This window comes from Takifugu rubripes, chromosome 10, assembly GCF_901000725.2.
Source record: "Takifugu rubripes chromosome 10, fTakRub1.2, whole genome shotgun sequence".
In the NCBI taxonomy this organism is placed as follows: domain Eukaryota; kingdom Metazoa; phylum Chordata; class Actinopteri; order Tetraodontiformes; family Tetraodontidae; genus Takifugu; species Takifugu rubripes.
The window spans coordinates 3,963,022-3,983,781 of NC_042294.1; the positions used below are offsets into that span (position 1 = coordinate 3,963,022).

At 42.9% G+C, this 20,760-nt stretch overlaps 3 protein-coding genes across 3 annotated transcripts; 2 read left to right on the plus strand and 1 right to left on the minus strand.

The window, feature by feature from the left end:
- Window positions 1-9,389: 9,389 nt before the first annotated feature.
- On the plus strand, window positions 9,390-16,051 carry hgd (homogentisate 1,2-dioxygenase). Its single transcript, XM_003967860.3, has 14 exons — window positions 9,390-9,550; window positions 10,389-10,460; window positions 10,601-10,689; window positions 10,785-10,890; window positions 11,568-11,627; window positions 11,709-11,800; window positions 11,934-11,968; window positions 12,097-12,176; window positions 12,385-12,484; window positions 13,163-13,287; window positions 14,945-15,049; window positions 15,139-15,265; window positions 15,606-15,787; window positions 15,866-16,051. The coding sequence occupies exons 1-14, from the start codon at window positions 9,536-9,538 to the stop codon at window positions 16,007-16,009; spliced, it is 1,332 nt and encodes a 443-aa protein (XP_003967909.1). The 5' UTR covers window positions 9,390-9,535; the 3' UTR covers window positions 16,010-16,051.
- A 134-nt stretch (window positions 16,052-16,185) lies between these two features.
- Window positions 16,186-17,534, minus strand: ndufb4 (NADH:ubiquinone oxidoreductase subunit B4). The gene is made up of 3 exons (XM_003967859.3): window positions 17,312-17,534; window positions 16,886-17,029; window positions 16,186-16,329 (listed from the first exon to the last, which is right to left on the minus strand). Exons 1-3 carry the CDS (start codon window positions 17,492-17,494, stop codon window positions 16,267-16,269), a joined length of 390 nt encoding a protein of 129 aa, XP_003967908.2. The 5' UTR covers window positions 17,495-17,534; the 3' UTR covers window positions 16,186-16,266.
- A 791-nt stretch (window positions 17,535-18,325) lies between these two features.
- Window positions 18,326-20,008, plus strand: LOC105416982 (sperm-associated antigen 16 protein-like). The gene is made up of 3 exons (XM_029842838.1): window positions 18,326-18,338; window positions 18,534-18,574; window positions 19,109-20,008. Exon 3 carries the CDS (start codon window positions 19,164-19,166, stop codon window positions 19,848-19,850), a length of 687 nt encoding a protein of 228 aa, XP_029698698.1. The 5' UTR covers window positions 18,326-18,338; window positions 18,534-18,574; window positions 19,109-19,163; the 3' UTR covers window positions 19,851-20,008.
- Window positions 20,009-20,760: the final 752 nt, after the last annotated feature.

Genomic DNA, 20,760 nt, shown 5'->3' on the forward strand with positions numbered 1-20,760 from the left:
TGTTATCGCGCCTGATTGGCTCTCACGCGTGAAGCCACCGCGGAGCCGCTTTATATATTTTGCGATTAAAGTTAATTTGCGGGGGCGAAAGGCAACAAAATCTGGCCTGGACTCTCTTTCTCTGCTGGAGCGAACTGGACTGAGAAGCTGTACGAGCGGACTTCAAATAAAAATATACATTAAAATCACTTTCTGTACAATCAACAACCTAAACTGCTATTACAGTAATGTCCTCACATTTTTTGCCAGACATTTTTTTTCAGAGTATTCAAATCGGCCCTTAATTTCTAGTTTTTGCATTATTATGAAAAAATTTCATGTTAGCTTAGCTGATTTTTTTCCTTTTTGTCACATGAACCAAAAAAGTGAGTTAATTGTGCACTAGTTATCTGTTCGTAATACTAACAACAACAACAACAACAATAATAATAATACATTAGCAACATGTAGCAAATGTAGCAACAAAACTAAATCTGGCACAGGATTTTTTTCAGCCTCTATCTATCTATCTATCTATCTATCTATCTATCTATCTATCTATCTATCTATCTATCTATCTATCTATCTATCTATCTATCTATCTATCTATCTATCTATCTATCTATCTATCTATCTATCTATCTATCTATCTATCTATCTATCTATCTATCTATCTATCTATCTATCTGTCTATCTATCTATCTTCTCATTGCTGCTCTCTGTTCATTGACATTGTTGCGGCGGTGAAGAAACAGGGAGCCGAAAGGGAGTCGGCCGTAGAGAGGGGAAGAGATAGAGAGATGGATCGAGAATGTAATTTTAAATGAAAGTCTATTTAACCCGCTGTGAATGGCATGACCCTTCTCCTCGCCTCAGAGCCCATCACTGCTAAAAGGATCATTTTCAGAATTCAATTCTTTCTTTCTTTCTTTCTTTCTTTCTTTCTTTCTTTCTTTCTTTCTTTCTTTCTTTCTTTCTTTCTTTCTTTCTTTCTTTCTAACCAAATATAACATTTATCATGTTGAGGCCATGTGTAACTGATCTTGGACACCAACGCGGGTGATCGCTATGCAGCTGGGATTTGTTTTCCAACCGCACTTTCTCATCGCGTTAACAATATAGAGATTTATTTACAGAAATAAAAAGCCAGTAAACCTCTGCAGTGTAACACAATCTAACGCAGTAAATAATCAGATATTCACACCTGCAGGTTAAACCCACGCACAACTTTTTATGCGTGTCACAAAGTTTCCAGCTTGTTTATTTGCACAAATCAATGTAATGCGTGTAATAACAATTTAAAATGTTATGCCGTTTCCTTCGCCGCCGCAAACAGACGTGAGTAATGCAGACGGGTATTTAGAGACGCTCTGTAATTTGGGGGCCACAATTTGATTCATTTATCCGCACACTGTTATTAACCCTGCGGAAAAAGAGATGTCAGCCGGCATTTCAGCCAGCAGGACATCCGCGCTTTGTTTAAATGCACTAATTACGCGCACATATTAGGGTGGCACAGAATAGCCGGTGCCTAATTTTCCTACATTTTCAATTTTGTCTATTTGAAGCGCAGGTGACGATATGTCGACGACAGAGACCGATGTTCAGCGCCACCTCCGCGGCCCCCGCTGCATTTGCGTCCCGTAACTTTGCGGTGGGAAACGCTGTTTTGCATGTTTTCTGTACGTTTGGCGTCAACCTAAAAGCCCTTAGCGTCAAGCATGTAAATGTAAGGCTTTTTCCTTTTGAGAAAACGCTCCCTGTTCACGCCACTCCATGTGAAGGCCGGAGACGGTGCGCTGCAGGCCGCGCAGCAGATACGTTGTAGATTATTCATCGGGCGCCATCTTCTGTACTAAACAGCGAACTGCAGTCATCGAAACTCACCATTTCTTCAACCGCTCAAACGCAGATTCTAAATGCAAAAATCTTTCATGAAAGATTTTCTGTTGCATTTCATGTTCTTTGATCATTTCATGTGATATTTAAACTTTGTCCGTATGCAACACGTGTAAACGCTGCTCGCCAGTGGCCTTGGAGATGGTGACTCATTAACAGCCCTATATCCTTTTACGCGAGCATAATTGGACACTTGCACCGCCTGAGAGGCCGAGGAGGAAAGGAGAGAGGGAAGAGAGGAGAGAATGGGAGAGAGAGGGGCGGAAAGAGAGAGAGTGAGAGAGAGCGTGCGAGGGGTGGGAGGCTTTTAAAGGCGCGCGTAAGCAAAGTTAATTAGCGGTTATTAACAGCCCGCATAATGAGAGCGAGAGGGAGTCAATTTAATGACTTTGTTAGCGCGGGTTCAGAGCGACAGGCGATGATCGAAACAACAAAGGCGAGCGCGCACGCAGCCATCATCCGTAATTTCCAGCGGTAATGCGGTCTGATCACAAACAAAGGGTTCTAATTTCGCTCAACTGACTCGATAATTTGTCCTTATGTAAGGAAAATAATTAATGACTTAATGCTTCAACAGAGGTTGCTTTCTTCGGGGGACGGGCGGGGGTGATGCGGATGCCTCGCTCATTGGAAAAGGAGAAAGAAATCAATTTCCAGAGCTGTAATTATTTACATCAGGGATTTAAAAGGTGGACATGTGGCTTCCTTTCCGACTGTTTTTTTTGTGCACAAGCGTCTCCGCGGGGCAGAAAACTGTTCTGTAGGGTTTGTGGCGGAGGAAAAGCACGATATGCACAGATGAATGTTGACAGTTGAAATTACTCTAAGCTCCACATTCGAACATATGTGGTTAGAATATCTTGGGGAAGGGGGGTGGGGGGGGGGGGGTATCTGCTCCCGACCAGGTAACTGTGGCGACTGCGTTGCAATATATTATCACATGGCGTGTGCGTCCTTACGCACGATCTCACCGTGCCACGGTCGTTTTGAGCCGGAGAAGTACAGAGGAGAGATGTGCGCACCATTATCGACTTGAGCCGCATGCGGGCCTCTCTTGGATTCATGACAGGTGAAGAGGTCACCCGAACACGGGCGGCAATTTCACGGCCCCGATTGTCTTCACTGATTACTGCTTTGATCACAGGACTCTCATAAACCTACTACAGAGTCCAGGAACTACTGAGCTGAAGAGATCATCATCGTCATCACCACCACCACCATCATCATCATCATTGTCAGAGTTGACCACACAAACCTGGGGTGCCGCCTGTTTTCACAGCCTCGTTGCCCTTTTATTGATTGCGTGCCTTCATTTTAATTCGATTGCGCGGGTGTCAAAAAATCCGCAAGAATGATCCCAGTAATGAGATAATCAAAGTAATATATGCAAATCAGTTATGTCGCCAGCTTATCAAAGCCGGAGAGCCCCCCCTTGAGTCTGAAGAAGTCCATTTATTCAGTTAGCAGCAATACCATGCGCAAATGGCGTGATGCAAATCACTGTTGATTAGACTAAATTAAGAAGCTCGTTTCTCTCTGACCTTGTCTGAGTTTTATGTAAATTCTTTTTTTTTTTTACTTTTTAGTTTGTCTCTTTTTTATTTTTTCTAACCTCAGGGGCCTTTTAATTTGGAACAATACGGAACAATGCTCACCTCTTCGGAGGCTTCTCTCTTTTCTGTCCATCACAAAGTGTTTCTTGACCCCAGCGCAGCTCCCACAGGGACAGAAAGTGTGCTACTAGAACTTGCTTGCTGTGGGGGGAGTGTGACTTGAAGATAGACTAGGTGCACCTCTGAGTGTGTGTATGCCTGTGTGTGTTTACACCATTATGTGTGCTCATGTGTGTATCATAACATATTGTCTTAGGGGACAGAGTCAGTGCAGTTGAGACTTCCTCTCTGTGGGGCGTGTGGGGCCTGGAGATGGAAAAGGAATAAATCCAATATAGATTGCAGGGCTTCACTGTCTCCCGCTGGGGACCTTCAGACTTGCAGGCCAGGATCGAAGTGATTTTCTCCCCCTAAATTGGCCTGAGAGGCCGCAAGAGCGGCCAAGCTACACCTCCAGCGCTGGGACTGCCTGTGACCTAATGAAGGTGTTCACAGATTGATGCATGTGTGTGTGTGTGTGTGTGTGTGTGTGCACTCACGTGTGCCAGATTGCTGGATCTAGACAGCATCAGCTGCACACTGGCACTGGTCCGATACGCATTTGGACAAGAAAACCACGGCGACACAAACACACCCTTGTGCAAAGACCATTCACTTCAAGTTGGCCTCTTCAAATCTCAGACCACCCTTCGCCAGGCTAAACTGCAGATATTAGAGGAGGTATCCTCTCTACCTGTCCACACTCTAAAGAGGGGAGGTGTGGGCAGTATATCTGACACCACACAAAAGACACACTCTTTCCTTTTGGTTACTTTTCAAGGAAAACACAGCTAGCGCTGATGTACCATTATGATTCTCCAAACCTTCAGCTACTAAGGAGCTAAGGTTCCCCTGTCTGAATACATTACTGAGCATTTTAAACACTATCAAATTTCAATCTTTATTTATATCGTGTCTTATACAATCAAAATTGTTTCAAGGCACTTTCCAGAATCCCAGGGCCTAACCCCAGACAAGCAACAGTGGCAAGGGAAAACTCCCCTTTAACAGGAAGAAACCTTGAGCAGGACCAGGCTCATGTAGGGGGACCCTCCTGCTGATGGCCGGCTGGGTAGAGAGAGGAGAGGAGAGGAGAGGAGAGGAGAGGAGAGGAGAGGAGAGGAGAGGAGAGGAGAGGAGAGGAGAGGAGAGGAGGGGGAGGTGGAGGAGGAGAGGAGAGGAGAGGAGAGGAGAGGAGAGGAGAGGAGAGGAGAGGAGAGGAGAGGAGAGGAGAGGAGAGGAGAGGAGAGGAGAGGCACAGAGCACAGAGCACAGAGCACAGAGCACAGAAACACACACAAAAATACACTATACAACGGGTCAGTGGGGCCGGAGGTCATCATGCAGCTCTAAAGGCAGCGATACCTGTAAATGAATGGAGGGGGAGAGAAGCAGAAAAACTACACAGGAATCAGCATAACTAGTCTGCTTGATGAGGAGGAGGAAAGGAGAGGAAAGGAGAGGAGAGGAGAGGAAACCATGACCCAGTGGGGGGTGACAGAGGCCTGTCAGGTGATCATGTTTCCGGACCCCGGCAGCCTTGACCTATAACGGCATAGCTAAGATGTGACCTAATGATTAGACGACCCCCTAAGTATGATAAACTATATGCACTCTGTGTATAATGACATACATGTGGTATACACAGGAGATCAGTGTGTGTTATTGTTAGCATCATCATTAGCCTCACAATGGCTTTTTCTGCACCTGGGTCATCGCATGTTGCATTTCTGTTGTTTGGTTATCCTACGTCATTCAATTCAGCATTATTTATACAATGTCTGTTACAGTTAAAATTGTCTCTAAGGGCTTTGCAGAAAGCAACAAGCAACAGTGGCAGGAAAGACACCCTTTTAACAGGAAGAAACTTGGACAGGTTCATATGGGAGGACCCTCCTGTAAATGGCTGCGTGGGAGGGCAGGACAGATATGCTATGCTATTTTGGTAAGGCTACTGCAAAGCAATGATATTAAATATATGCTAAGTTTGTTTTGAATCGAGATTTAACTTTAATAACATAGACAGCGTTAAGATTAACCAGTTGCGGACTTATTGTGGTTTATTGCACTTGCATGAAATGCACTCCTCATCTAACCATCCTGTCAAAAAACAATATGAGATATATAAACTATAATACAATGTAAACTGTACATAGTGATAAGGTATATAGGCCTCTATTGTTTTGATGCTAACATGTATCCTCAGGAGATCCCTTATTGAACCCTTCTCTGACAGGAAGTGTCTCCACACGAATTGGACTTCTAAGAGGATGAGACTCATGCTGCTCCGCTGATGCCAATTGGTCCTTTCACCTTGTTGTCTTCAGCCTTCTACTGCATTGCATCTTCTTTGCTTTTCTGAAACGGCATCAGCGCGACGTATTCCTTCTATTTCCCTGCTTTGTTTTGTTTAATAGCTCATCTCTAGCTGTGTAGAAAACATCTCTGCTGTTCATATGCGCCATAATTCAGGATCTACACTCCAAAAGATGCGCTAACTAGCCTTTCATTCAGAGTCTTGCAGTACACAAGCAGAAGACACAAACAGATAGGCGACATAATCCTTTTGACATCAATAATTGGTAAATCCTTTGATTAACTTGTAAGAATTGTCCTTAGAGTTCTTAAGTAATTGTGTTTGTGTGTGTGTGTCCTTTTCATTGCGTGCGCCCCCTCCTTTTAAAGCACATCTTTATAACCAAGCAATTCCAAAGCAATTTTCTCTGTGGGAGGAGAGTGTAATTTTCTATTCTGTGACACTGTGGTGTGTAAGAAACTGGGAGCTGGCACTAAAAGGCATCTGTAGTGTGTGTCCTGGTGTGGGTGTGAGCTACTTTAATGGCCGACACGGGGCGGGTGGCAGCGGCTGCGAGCGGGTGCGTGTCAGGAAGGCCATCATTTAACGACTCCCAAATAGTGCCCTCCTTGTTAGAGCTATCGTCCTGGAAACGCGAGGCTGTGAACCAGATGAGCTCCGCACGCCGCAACAGTCTTTATCTTCATATTAAACCATTTGCATAACATTAGCGGCAAAATATAGGATTCAGGAGATACTCGGCCTACTCGGAGAGGGAAAGAGAGCATACTATGTCCTTGCAAATCTAATCAGCGTTAAATGGAGCTGTCAAACGTGGCCTTGATGTGAGCCGCATGGGATAGCTCACATCAGGAGACATTTAACATTAAGCTGGGATGGCAAGTAACAGGGCTGTAATTAGAAAGTACAAAAATACAAGCTCGTTCTTGTCGACGACTGATGTAGCCAAGTAGCAACAATGCCCGTTGAGTCCGCTCATGTCCTTCAAAAAACTTGTTTCAGTGCTGTTTTTCCCCCCTTCTTAATATTTTGAGCAACAGTTGCAGCAGCTCTTCAGAACACAAAGAGCTGCCTGATTAGAATAAATTGCATCACTGTAACTTTATCTTCTCTGTGGAATTGCCGACGTTTTGCTGGGACTGAATGGTTTGAATTCTGTGCAATATCAGGAGGGCCAACAAAAGACTCAATTACACGTTTTGAATAAAAATTCAGCGCTTATTTACGCTGTATAAAAATGATGTTTTGTTCCCCTTTGTGTCCAACAGGCATATCTGGCGCCTGCCTTCCCCATTCATGGCAGAATTGAAGAAACTTTACACCTGTAAAGAAACAAGCACAGGGAGATAAGTGTAAGCTCTAATTAGTTGTTGCTACTTGGATCTGCCTGATTAATTTAATCAAAAGAATACTTGATCTACATTTATGCATATAGATAATCACAGATACAAATATAAAGTGCTGTTCTGACAGAAATTTGAAGGTGTGGATTCTGAGCCATGAAATAACCTATATGGGTGGTACTGTGCTGCAAAATGAGGGCCTTAAATTGAGGTTGTAGCGCAAAATAGATGTAATTTTATGTCCTAAAACAGCATAGTTAGTTAGACCAGTGAGTGAACATTGATGGCTGAAGACAGCTTTCCCTTGACCATTAAAATAAACATGCTTCCAAAATACCAATACCAAATACCAATATGTATGTATGTATGTATGTATGTATGTATGTATGTATGTATGTATGTGTGTGTGTGTGTGTGTGTGTGTGTGTGTGTGTGTGTGTGTGTGTGTGTGTGTGTGTGCGTGTGTATGCTAATAGTATGGTAACAGTTGCTGATACAGGTGCAGAAAGGGGTGGGGGTTTGTGTACTCTAATAGAATTACAGCATTTTGGTTTAAATTTTAAATATGATTGCAGCATTTTGATATAGGACAAGGCAAGAATGGCTAATAGCAACTTCTGGTGCAACAAGGCAAAATTGATCTAGATTAGCATTAGCATTTGGCTAAGAAATCAAATTCAGAAATAAGATACGAATACATATGGAGTGTATCTTCATACCTGGATGCTATGATGCTTTATGGAGGGTCAGAGTGTTGAGGAAAGGCCTTGGAAAGTTTGAGAGAGAGAGAGAGCGAGAGAGAGAGATTGCTTGTTTATGCATATGGAGACAGTGCCAGGTAAGTGTACCATTTATCTTCAAACCATTGAGTTCAGCAGGCATCTAATAACAAAGCATTTACAGCCCACTTACTCATGCATAGATATAAGTGTCAGTGGGCAGCGGTCTCCTCTCTCCTGCCTCCAGCTATTTCTTAAAACACACGGGCACCATCCGGATTTGACCCAAATACTCTAGAATTCTATCATCAGGCTCAGGGATGAAATTAAAATGGCTCATTTTCTTTCTCCATGCAAGGAGCAGATCAATTTCCTCAGACTGGGACTTGATATTTTCCTGTCATTGGGCTTTCTCATCTTCGGCGCAGCACCCTGGCTGGCTCTCAGCGGGGGGTACGGGCTTCGGCTACATGCCTCGGCGGAGAACAGTTACTTCTGCCGCGACGAGTTTATTTGTGCCTCACTACGTGAATTGCCGTCATTTAGTTTTCCCCGACACCTACCAAAAAGAAATGAAATGACGGGAGGAGAAGCGAGGGAAGGACAGAGGCAGAATTGATTCTTGTTGATACATGCTGCACGGGGGACATTACACCTCATTTGACCATCTATTTCACGAAATGACCTGAATATATTTTGTGTAAAGTAACGTACAGGTCGTTTTTTGTCGCTCAGGCAGACGTTGAATCGCTCACTGCCTGTTCTGTAGTGGATCTGTTGGGCTGGTTTAGGTAGATGCTGGTTAATTATGCATCTGTTAAATCATTTGAAATAAAACAGCATAACAGAATTAAGAGCAACTTGATGATCCTCTGGAGTGCAAAACCTAAAGTGAACCAGAACTGTATATTTATTTTATATTTTGTTCATTTTGTCAAGAGAAAACCCAGTATGAAGAGTGTAAAGATTCATTAAATCCTGACAGAAGTGCTTTTACAGTGTCTAAACTGTGCAATACAATAAAATCCCAGACGTTGATTATAAATCCAGCGCTTTATTGCAGCAGCAGGAATCGTTTCAATAGAACTTTTTGCTGCTGTCACAGTTCAGGGTGAAGCTGAACATATTGACTCACACGTAGTCCCTTGTTGATTTTATAGGGTCACGACCTCGTGTTTATATAAGCAGTTCTGGAAAAATTCGCCACCGTTTGACGATAAATCCACGCTTGTCTGTCCAGTCAGATGTGGGCTTGTACCATATTCTAGTCTTTGCCCTGATTTATAGGAATATTACGACGCTTTGTAGTCCAAGCTCAACGACCTTCAGAGCTTTAATAGAACGGCCGCTCTTGTTTGCGTTGATAATTGTTTACACACGCTCTGCCAATCTGACCCAATCCTGCCCGAGCGTCTGCCTTTGCGTCACAGAGTCTGTCAGGGTTTAATTAAAAACATGTTGAGAAAGACTCCAGCCCCCTTCTCCCCTCGCTCCATAAAGCGCAGGTCCCGGCCCCACGGTGGAGTTTGGTCGAGGAGGATGCGTTGAGAGTTGTACAGGAGCGCTACAAGATCATTTATAACAGGCGAAACACTTTGGATAGTCAGAGCTTCAACAGGCTGCACAATGGCTGGTCTCAAGGTAAAACTCTAATTTTCCCGACTCTCTTCATAACTTGTTCACCATCAACAACACTTGAACAGCCTGGGAAGTTATGGTGGCGATTCCATGACTGCATGGATGAAAGCAGGACTGTAGGCGTAGATGATCTACAAGTTGCAACAGAAATAATAAACTGTATAAACCTGGAGCCGTGCTAACCTGTTTGGGAGTGTTGGGCGGTGTTGCTTCCAACCAATCAGAGTGCTGCATTCAGCAGCTGCCCAGATGTGGACAGCGGAAAAAGCATCGGAATAATGATGTTTACACTTAAACCCTCTCTCGGTAACTTTGATTAATCCAATTTATTAAGTCCAACGGAGGTTGGGAAGTCATCTAACCAGGGGTTTGAAATACCATTTTAAATGACATTGGTCCCCAAGCGCAGTGACGCGCACGTCTGGAAACGTTCCCGAGAGGTTGAGCCAGTTTTTGCAGACTGACAGTGATTCAGCAAGTTTTCTGACGTTGCGGCTGGTCTGTTTGATGACGCTGCGATGTGAGAACGGCGCAAAATGCAACCGAGGAAGAGGACGTGAGCGCAATTAGCGTTTTTACTCAGTGGCACAAAAGTAATGGATGACTGGCTGTTGGGGGGATTTGTCACAACCGCAGTTTGTTTTAGATCTTATGCGAATCAATGTGACAACAATTAACGGAAAGACATGGCTGTAATGACAAGCTTTAAAATTTAATTATAACCAGCGTGAACACATTTATCCTGAATTCCTGAATTACAATGAAGCTGCGTGATGTTTATGGGAGCTTTTATTCCCCCCCCCCCCCCCCCACCCCCTTGCGCCTGTCTTTCTCGTTGCAGTACATGAGTGGATTTGGGAATGAGTTCTCCTCTGAAGACCCTCGCTGTCCTGGGGCTTTACCAGAGGGGCAGGTAAAACACACCCACACACACCTGCCACAGCTGCTTTAATCTTTATTTCTGCTTGTTTTGGCTGAACTCGTTAAAGTAGATAAATCTTTACATATGATTAATAGCATAAATAATAACTAAACGGGAATCTGTCTATGCAGAACAGTCCTCAGGTCTGTCCCTATGGCCTCTATGCCGAGCAGCTCTCAGGCTCTGCGTTCACCTGCCCACGGCCAGCCAATAAGAGGAGGTGTTTAATTGTTCCTGACATTTAGATCAACTCACTTATCACCAAATGGAGCTGGAACAATAAAATTGCCTTTCCATCGCCCCCTTTGTCTGCAGTTGGTTGTACCGCATTTTGCCTTCTGTCAAGCATAAGCCCTTCATTGCAGCACCCTGTGGTGATCTGACAGAAAACTGGAATGAGGTGGAACCAGACCCGAACCAGGTGTGCAAAGGTTCTGTTTACAACACTAGTATACTATATATGCATTGGTGAAACGCCAGAAGGTTTATATATGGTAGAATGGATGGAAAAGGCAGAATGGTGTATTAAGGCAGGCAAGGCCTCACATTTAGGGCAAATCTCATGTTGTACATTTTAATTTATTTAGAGTCTTTTGACACCATTCCAATTTGTTTGATAAAATTAGCAGCTGGTTAGCAACCTGATGCTAAATTGAACCTCTAATGCTCACCAACCTACTCGTCTTCTGTCTTATAGCCTGTTGACCTTGTCTGAATGCTAAGCTAACTCAGCTGCATTCACATTTACCTAATAAAATAATAGCTGTGAGGCAGAAAAAGTGAATAGTTAAATAAGACTTCAAATCTTAGATTAGAATTTCCTGATATTGAAGCCCCGCCCACTTTAGAGATGTCAACATGCAAAAAGACCCATATAAATAACTTTTACTGTCGAAACATTATTGTTCTTTGGAACCTTATTATTGACAGATGTTTTTTTTAATTTTTAAAAAAAATATATAACAAAGGTAAATGTGCAACATTCAGCAATTGCTCATTTTTATTATGGCTACCAGACTGTCTATATTTGGCAACAGCCTACAAAACACTCTTTTAGGCTTGTTGTCAATGAACTGACAATATTTTATCTTCTCTCAGCTGAGATGGCTGCCTTTCTCCATCCCCACACCCACCAAAAAAAAAGTGGACTTTGCCACCGTGAGTGAGCTGACTTAGGTTATAAGGGTTCCGATTCAAATTTTGGGTTCCTTCATCTGAATTTTGGGTCCGTCTTTGCAGGGTCTACACACCATCTGTGGTGCCGGAGATGCCAAATCACGAAATGGCATCGGCGTCCACATCTACACCTGCAATGCCTCCATGGTTGACATGTGGGTTTGTTTGCAAATGGGCCCCATGTTTCATGATAGAAGCATTTTCACACATTTCACACATTTTTAAGCATATATATATATACACACACACACACACACATATATAATGTAATTTTTATGCCTGATACAGGTGCTTCAACAACTCAGATGGAGACTTTCTGATTGGTGAGTGAAAAGGCTGCTGATATTTTCACTGTCATCCATCACCAGGAGGATGATTGCTCAATCCCCAGTCGCTATTCTCTGTTTAGATTTCCTTTTTACCATCTCCCGTTGTGTGTTTGTCTCTGTAGTTCCCCAGCAGGGTGAGATCCTGATCACCACTGAATTTGGGAAAATGCTGGTCGAGCCGAACGAGATCTGTGTCATCCAGGTGAGGGTGATTTCGCTCAGAAAAATACAGTTCTGGATGCTCCAGTTTCTATTATCTGCAAACATATTGTGGTCTCTATAAGATAAACCTCAAAATATACCAAAATAACCAACACAGAAAACAGTACAATTAAAGCACTTTTAATATTCAATATCTAGATTATAAACAGCACTAAAGACCTGTTCGCCTTTTCTTTTTTTTTTACCAGCAAGGGATGCGCTTCAGCGTGGATGTGTTTGGAGCAACCAGAGGCTACATCCTTGAGGTGTATGGAGCTCACTTTGAACTACCAGACCTGGGGCCCATAGGTGTGTGAAGCATTTTGGGAGTGCTCTAAAATGGTACTATCAATGTGATTTTGAAAAAACTGCTGTCCAGTGACATTGTGGTCACTGGACAGCAGCTATCAGATTCATTTCAATGAGCTTTTGTAGGATTCACGCTCCACAGAGGATAAACATTTAATTAACGGAGTCCCTTGACACTTTTGCCTGAACTGAAGTATCTCAACAACTTCTTTGTAGATGAAGATTACTCTCAACTTAATTTTACCTGTGAAATATAAAGTGTCACACCAGTCCTAAGATGACTGTTATCCAGTTGGTTTTTCCGTCCTACCAGATAGACGGCAAACCAGAGGTTAGCAGGTAGAATGCCAACCTCAAAATCAAATCAAATCGTATCAATCTTTATTTATATAGCGTCTGTTACAATCAAAATTGTTTCAAGGCGCTTTACAGAATCCCAGGGCCTGACCCCCAACAAGCAAGAGTGGCAAGGAAAAACTCCCCCTAACAGGAACAAACCTTGAGCAGGACCAGGCTTATGTAGGGGGACCATCCTGCTGATGGCCGGCTGGGTAGGGGGGAAGGACAAGGGGGAGGACAAGTAGAGGAGAGAAACCTGCTAGGATAAATTAAATAGGAATAAAATAGACTGCCAGGACTGTTAATCCATTTGTGACTGTGACCTTTCTTACTTTAAAGGAGGCAATGGTCTGGCCAACCCAAGAGATTTCCAGTGCCCGGTTGCCTGGTATGAGGATCGCCATGTGGCTGCAGGTTACACCATTATCAACAAGTACCAGGGAAAGCTGTTTGCCTGCCAACAGGTGACTGCTCAGCAGTGCATCAATTTCCGTTTCAGCACAATGACACGTAGCCGTGCGACAAGGGAACAACGCGTACAGTCATATTTGCCCTATTAGCCTTTTTAGCATGTTTGCTTCAGTAAACACCAGTGGACTGGAAAAATGACAAACAGGAAACTGTACAAGTGAGGCATATGATCCATTAGATGCCCCCGCCAATTGGAATGCCATACCCGATGATTTAATATCAAAGTGTTGGTTATTACCCATTGAGCAGGTTTCTGCATCAACTCATTTATGAGTCTTAATTACTCATAATCAGTTAAGGCAGCCAGGAGTAACAGACAGGACCCGTTGAGCTTCAGAGTGAAGGAAAGGAAACACGTTTTAAGTGTTAATTTCAGCAGGTTTCACTCAGAGAATGATGCTGCACCTCAATAATGTCCTGTTGGGTGCATAATTGGATCGACAAATAATGTCTGACAGGAGGGCTGTTTTTTTTTTTTGTGGGAGGAGAGGTTTGTCACAAGTGGGGGATGGGGGTTGTAACCGTGGAAACCAAGTCAAACTGCACTGCTATTATGCATAGAAGGAAGTACACAAGGGTGACTATCCAACGTTGGAGCAAAACAAACATTCCCCCCATTTCATGGGCGCCGCCCGTTGTTTGGTGCTGGGTGTCAGAGGTCTGCACCTGACACGGTGGTTATGATGTCCACCCTGCAGGTCAAGAAGGGTGAGGCCACAGGGGCGAGAAAATAACACGGGAGACATGCGCACCTCATCTCAGGCGAGATGCAGCCTCTCCCCCTTTGGTCCTGCTGTTTTGTTCCCCTGTGGAGCACTAAAATTGCTCAAATTAACTTATTATTTGCTTGACTGGGCCAATATGTTTGTGTTTTGTGTGCATGTGTGTGCAAGTGGTTGCCGTGCTCCATTTTCCCTTTCTTTTTATTTGAATTGAATGCAGCAAAGGATGTCGAAGACATTACCAGCACCAAGTAACACTTTATCTATATTTATCTAAAATGTAAAAAGTGGTTTTTTTTTGTGTTTATAGGTGAAATGATGTGTTTGAATTAAATTAATTAATTAAGTGTGCAGGTGTGTGCATGATTTCGTCTTTGTGTAATAGTGCATGTGTGCACTGTGCACGAGAGGTGTGCTTGCAGGGAGCATGCAGGTCACTCAGGAGGCTGCCTGAGTTGTAATGAACGGTATTGATTTTAGAGCTGCCGCTGAATGTCTTTTTCGCGGCGGCATTATCAGAGCAGAGAAAATATATAAAATTGCCGTGGTTTTAACAATCAAGATAAAGAAATATCTCTGCACCCACTGTTACTGCAGCTGCCTCCCAACTCCCCCGCATGGCTGTGCCGCTGTGAGTTCCAAAAAACGCTCAAAGTTTGGGAAAGTTTGATTGTGAAGCCAATTACTCCACAATACCTGTAGCCTCATTTCAGTGGGATTGAAAGAATTGAAAGAAGTATACCCTCCTTTCACAATCAACCTTTATCATTATAACCACTTTTCCCCCTCCCGTCAAGAAGTGCTTTCACTGGCAATGTAAGATTACAAAGACGTTTATTATTCTTTTTTCTCCCTGAAAGCCTCAGTTTAAGACCCTTTGTGCATGTTGCTAGGGCAGAGTCGCCTTATTTGTTTTCATTCTACGTAGGACTTTTCTCCTTTCAATGTGGTGGCTTGGCATGGGAACTACACGCCATACAAGTACAACCTGACCAACTTCATGGTCATCAACTGTGTGGCCTTTGATCATGCGGTGAGAGCTAACATAACATTCCTTTGATCAACTTGTTCAACAAAATGCCCTAAAGTGGCCTTTTATTTCCCCCTCCAACCTCCTGGTAGGATCCATCAATCTTTACAGTGCTGACTGCCAAATCTACACGACCCGGTGTGGCCATTGCTGACTTTGTCATCTTCCCACCTCGGTGGGGTGTGGCCGACCGCACTTTCCGTCCACCGTACTATCACCGTAAGACCGCCTTGCAACACACACGCTGTTTGCTATTAAAGAAAAACATCAGCAGTTAGGCTGGAATTTAATTGCAATGCAAGTAGAAGATTCCATCAATACAATTAACTTCGTAGTATAATAAATGAAAAGAGCCATGCGGAAGCCACCATCTAATCATCCATCCCGCATCAAGACAGTGGGTGACAACATCCACCTGCTGTACGGGTCCTTTCAGCTGAGGCAGCGCCAGGCCACATTTTTCTCTGCTTGTAAAGATCTTGAAGGCCATCTAGTGGAGCTTCTACAACGATCCACCCAGCGTGGCCCGCATTAGAGCTCCCTCTGCTGTTTGCGTTAGGTAACTGCATGAGTGAATTCATGGGCCTCATCAAAGGCCACTACGAAGCTAAAGAGGAGGGCTTCCAGCCAGGCGGGGCCAGCCTCCACAGCATTATGACCCCACATGGTCCGGACGTGGACTGCTTTGAGAAGAACAGCAGAGCTGAGCTCAAACCCGAGAGGGTGGCTGAAGGAACCATGGTAAGACTTGACTGCTGGCTTAATGAGGACTTAAGAGGAAAGCACTCTAACCCTCAGTTTGTCCGTCTCTCCCCCCAGGCTTTCATGTTTGAATCATCATTCAGCATGGCTGTGACCAAGTGGGGCCTGCAAACATGTCAGACCCTTGACAAGAACTACTACCAGTGCTGGGAAGACCTCTGCAGCCACTTTGATCCAAGCTGGAAGCCCAGCAAACAATAAACAAGCAAGGAGTGAAATAAAATCTGAATGCAGTGAAAACAACTAATTGATTTTGTGCATATTTTCCTACATGATTTCATCATCATTGAGATAAACCCACCACAGGTGTACAGTATGTGTCTGAGCCCAAAACTACACCCGAAAAATCTCAATTTTGCTTTAATAAAAAGCAGATGGCAGTTTGACGGGATTATTTTATTTGGATAATAATAATTACAAACATCACTAGAACATAAATTAGATCTTTGTACAGGAGCTCATGATGACAAACTGAATTTGCGGGTCAGGGTTCCATTCTGAATCTGCTCCTCCTTTCTATCCTGTTAACAGAACACAGATTATGGTTAGTAAGGAGCATCAAGATGTTCACACCGCATGTTTTTAATGGTCGAGATATTGTGATTTACAGTAGAGAACATGATAGCCCAGCTTTGCACTCTCCCTTTTCCATGACAAGAGGAGAAACGCATGAAAAGCACAACACATTTCAAGGGAAACAATGACAGCCTGTATTTGTTGGTTTGTCTGATGCTAGAAAAATAACTTAAAAAGTTAATAAATATACATGTTCAGAAATATATACTGTATATAGTAAACTATGAGTTTAGGTTCCAAAATGTGGAGAAATGATCAGCTCGGCAGGTCATGTGCTGCTGGAATTCAAGTAAACCGCCTACAGAGACCCCGGCGATATTTCAGGGCAGCAATAACCACAAAAGAATAAAAATCCCAAATCTGATATGAAATTTCCAACTAATAGAGACCCAGCAGTAGCATCTCATTTATTCTGTGGCTACGGACAGAACCTTAAACTCTCTGTTGTACTTTTCCGACATGAGTCCAGATGCTGGCTGCAGGACAAAGCAGAGCTCTTACCCTGTTTGTCTTGAAGATGGCGTACAGGCTGAAGAGGGGCACCACTCCAAACAACAGCCCGAGCAGCGATGTCTTGAACGTGGGTTTGAAGTGTAGATATGGGTTTGCGCGTGCGTGCACCCAACGTGTCAGAGCAGGGTCTTCCTAAAAACGGTGCAGCACAATGCAAGTTTTATATGATGACGACGGAAACGCTTCTTCATACATCTATAGTCGCGTAAATATGAGTGTTTACCATCATCAACGCTAAGGTTTGTCAACACCAACCCGTTTTAAGACCAAGCCGATTTTTGAAATTGTTATAAACCAAGTTCCCAGGACAAAACTGCAAGCTAATGTGCAAAATATTTTTGGGCGGTGATGTGAGAATTGTAGTTTTGGGACTATTATCAGGGGTGACATTGCTAGCTAACAGGTAGCACTTACAATGAGCTCTTTTCTAAGCGGGTTATTGAGCTGAGTCAGATATTGCAGCTTCAGGTTCGCTCGCAGTGCTGCCCGGTCCGCTTCTGCACGTCGCTGCTCCGGTGACACATTAAAATACTCTTTTGGGTCCAATGTTTGAGGCCGACTGGCCAAGGGCGCCTCCTTGTAGTCCGCCATGATCATTGATGACGACGGAAACGCTTCTTCTACTTCATCAATGGGGGTGATCTATTTCTAAACGGTGTACATCGCCACCTACTGTTTCGGAGGTGTGTATAACAGTTGTTCTGTTATTATTATTTTAAAAATCGTTAAAATAATAAGTTAGTTGTAACTTTGGACTCTAAAAACGTTTGAAAGTCTACAATTACCTGTCTTATAAGACGTGTCACAATAGTTTGTGGCCAAAATCAAAAGTTCTCTTGATGCCATAGCAACCAGCTAAAACGGAAATGCAACGCAAGGTGGGTCAGATTCTACATTGTAAATATGAGAAAAAGAAAAAGAAAAATTTATTTGGGTATATGTATAAGCTGTGCATTTATTAAATTAATGTCTAACAAAATCATATATTTTATAGCACATCAACATATGGAACACATGTTGATCCTGGAGAAGGGTTTGGTAGCAACCCAACCAGAACACACCAACTTTTGTATTTTGAATTAAAACAACTACGAGTGAAATTGTGCATTATGCTTATATAATCTGTTATAAATTACCCACTAATGTACAGTGGACAGTTTAAACCTTCTTTCATATTTTATTCTTATTAATAACAAACTGAAGTAAATTATCTATCACTTTTCACATTTGAATGTGCAATGCCTCTGTCAGTTTTTTGTCCCATAGGAATGAAAACAGGCCTTGGTGAGGTCACAACATTTTATCCATTTGCCATTATTTGCTCCTTCAATGATCAAAGGAGCTTTTATCTAAAGCAACATAATATATTACGATGACGTTGCATTGTTTTACAACTGTCCTCTATATTACCAGTATAGAATAAAGAAATACAACATACGAGGTAAGATACTGACCACAAGACTAAATTTCCTTTGCAGGAGTGTGTGTTCAGTTCAACCATTCAATCATTCAAAATTAATTTAAAAATGGAGATTGGTCAAGTCAAGAAATACAGGAAAAAGCCACCTCTTTCAAATGCGTTCACACAATTATATTTTGAAGTTTCCTGATTAGTTTTTTCCTGGCTTGATACAAGGGATTGCCTGAGAGGGGAACATACACCGGAAGTGACCTGAGGTGAGAAGTCTGCAACCAGGCTCTCCTGAGAAAAGCAGTGGAGTGGGCCAGATTCTGCCTCATAAGGACAGACATTTCCTGTACTGATTTAATTTTATATGAAATTGTAGTGTGTGTTCTTGTTCTTGCAGCACCCTGAGTAACAAAATGTACTCTATTAACATAGTGAGACCATTATTTGGGATGTGAAGACATTTTGACAGAGACAACTTCAAAGGGCTGTTTGATGGTTTAGACATGGTTTTAGGCTTGAGGCTAGAAGTCTGTTTAGTTTAGTTTAGTAGGTGAGTTGGGCTGGTTAGGGTTAGAGTTAGGGGCTGTCTAATGCATTATGCCCATGAAAGTCCTCAAAAAGATAGATGTAACTTGAATTTAGCGAAAATCAGAGAAGCACCAACCATTTAAGTTAGTTGTAACTTCGAGCTCTAAAAAACATGTCCACAATTACTTTGCCTATAAGATGTGTAACAATAAAGTTTAAGGCATAGATGTACATGCTAGATTTACAAGGATGTGTGTGTGTTTATCTTTCAGTGGTTCTTTGACAGGTAAAGCAACAATACCCAATACCCAACCTATAAATGAAAGCATGAGAGCCAGCCCTGAACCCCTTGAAAAGGATGAGATGGCTCCAGACTACAGAGATGCTGCCTTTCATTGTGAAGACGGCGCTCTAAATGATGACTGGGATTTGAGAAAGGGGGGAGCAGATTTGGAGGCCACTATTAAGGCCATCCAAAGCCAGGGAGAGGCCAGTGCTGCTGCTCCCATCCTGCACCACCATGAGACTGGGGATGAGTTCTTAAGCAGTTTTCTCTTCCAAATGGGCATGACAGAAACACTTGACTGGTTTCAGATGGAATGGGCCGAGCTGATACAAAGGGGAGTGGTGGATACCCAGCAGGTGGAGATGGTGCCAGATGTGTACGTAGAAATCCAACACCTAGTTCGTAATTTTAAAAAAATCCAACAGGAGGGTAAAGAATACAGGGAGGCATCGTCTGCAGCAGTTGATATACTGGAAAAGGTCCGGAAGGCAAGACACATCCAGCAGATGCACCACCAGCGTGTCCTAATGGAGAAAAACAGGCTCATCGAGGAGCTGAGGAAACTGAAGGTCAAGTACAACCACTACGAGTCTGAGTTAAAACGGTGGAATGAGAAGTACCATGCAGTTGTGAAGCAGACCGTGCTGATGAGGTGGAAGAGAGACAAGGCAGCAGAGCTGGCAAATCAGACAGGAAAGCTGGCCTTGGAGTCGACCTGTGATCTGTGACCTCCTCAACCTGTAAATAACCGGACCTGCATGCAGCCATTTTTGGTTCTTCACTCCAATTTTAAAGCATCGAGACACAAGAAAATATTCGCTGATGCCTACCCTTTTTTTGTGCATGCCCAAGATGCAAAGAATAAAGTGAAAATTCTGTGAAGTCCTCTGAATGTTAGAGTTAGCTGGTTGTTACTATTAAGGACATTTGTTTTAGGAATTCACCTTTAAACAGGATGTGCTGCGTGGTTTCAACATGTTCCTGTATCAACTTCAACACAAGAGGGCAGTCCTTCTTTATTAAAACTGTTTATACAGTTACAGCAAACCGGAGATGTAACATTTAATCTCTGCTCGAGGATGCAGAGATATTTACATAGCTCAGCATCGAACTTTTTGGTGAAATCCTGAGAATATTTGAAATGGATTACTCCAGGTTGATTTATTTAATTGCTAAAGAATTTAAGATTGTTTGGCAGTGTTTTTTTTGTTTTTTTTTTTAAAATCTAATTTAAGTTCTGGATACTTGACTGTGATGGGGAGGTTGAAGAATTCTCAGCATGTTTTCCAGGTAACTAGGCATAAAACAGTGTTTAGATGATGTATAATTGTTCAGATAAAGCGATGGATGTTATTATGATGATGTAAGTATATTAACTGACCTCTATGAAAGTTGTTATGAGCACAGAATGCACAGACTATGAGACATGTCTGAAGAATGACCATTACAAACCTGTGACTGACAAACATTTTGTACTGCAACTAAGGTGATATTGAAGACATCATTTCTTTCTATGCTGAGAGGGCTCTTTGAGCCACAGAAGCCCAAGGCGTCACTGCCTCACACATCTGACCAAATGATTTATTTCCCTCCCCCGGACCTGTAAAGAAACACAGACTGCAGTTTTTTAAACAACCA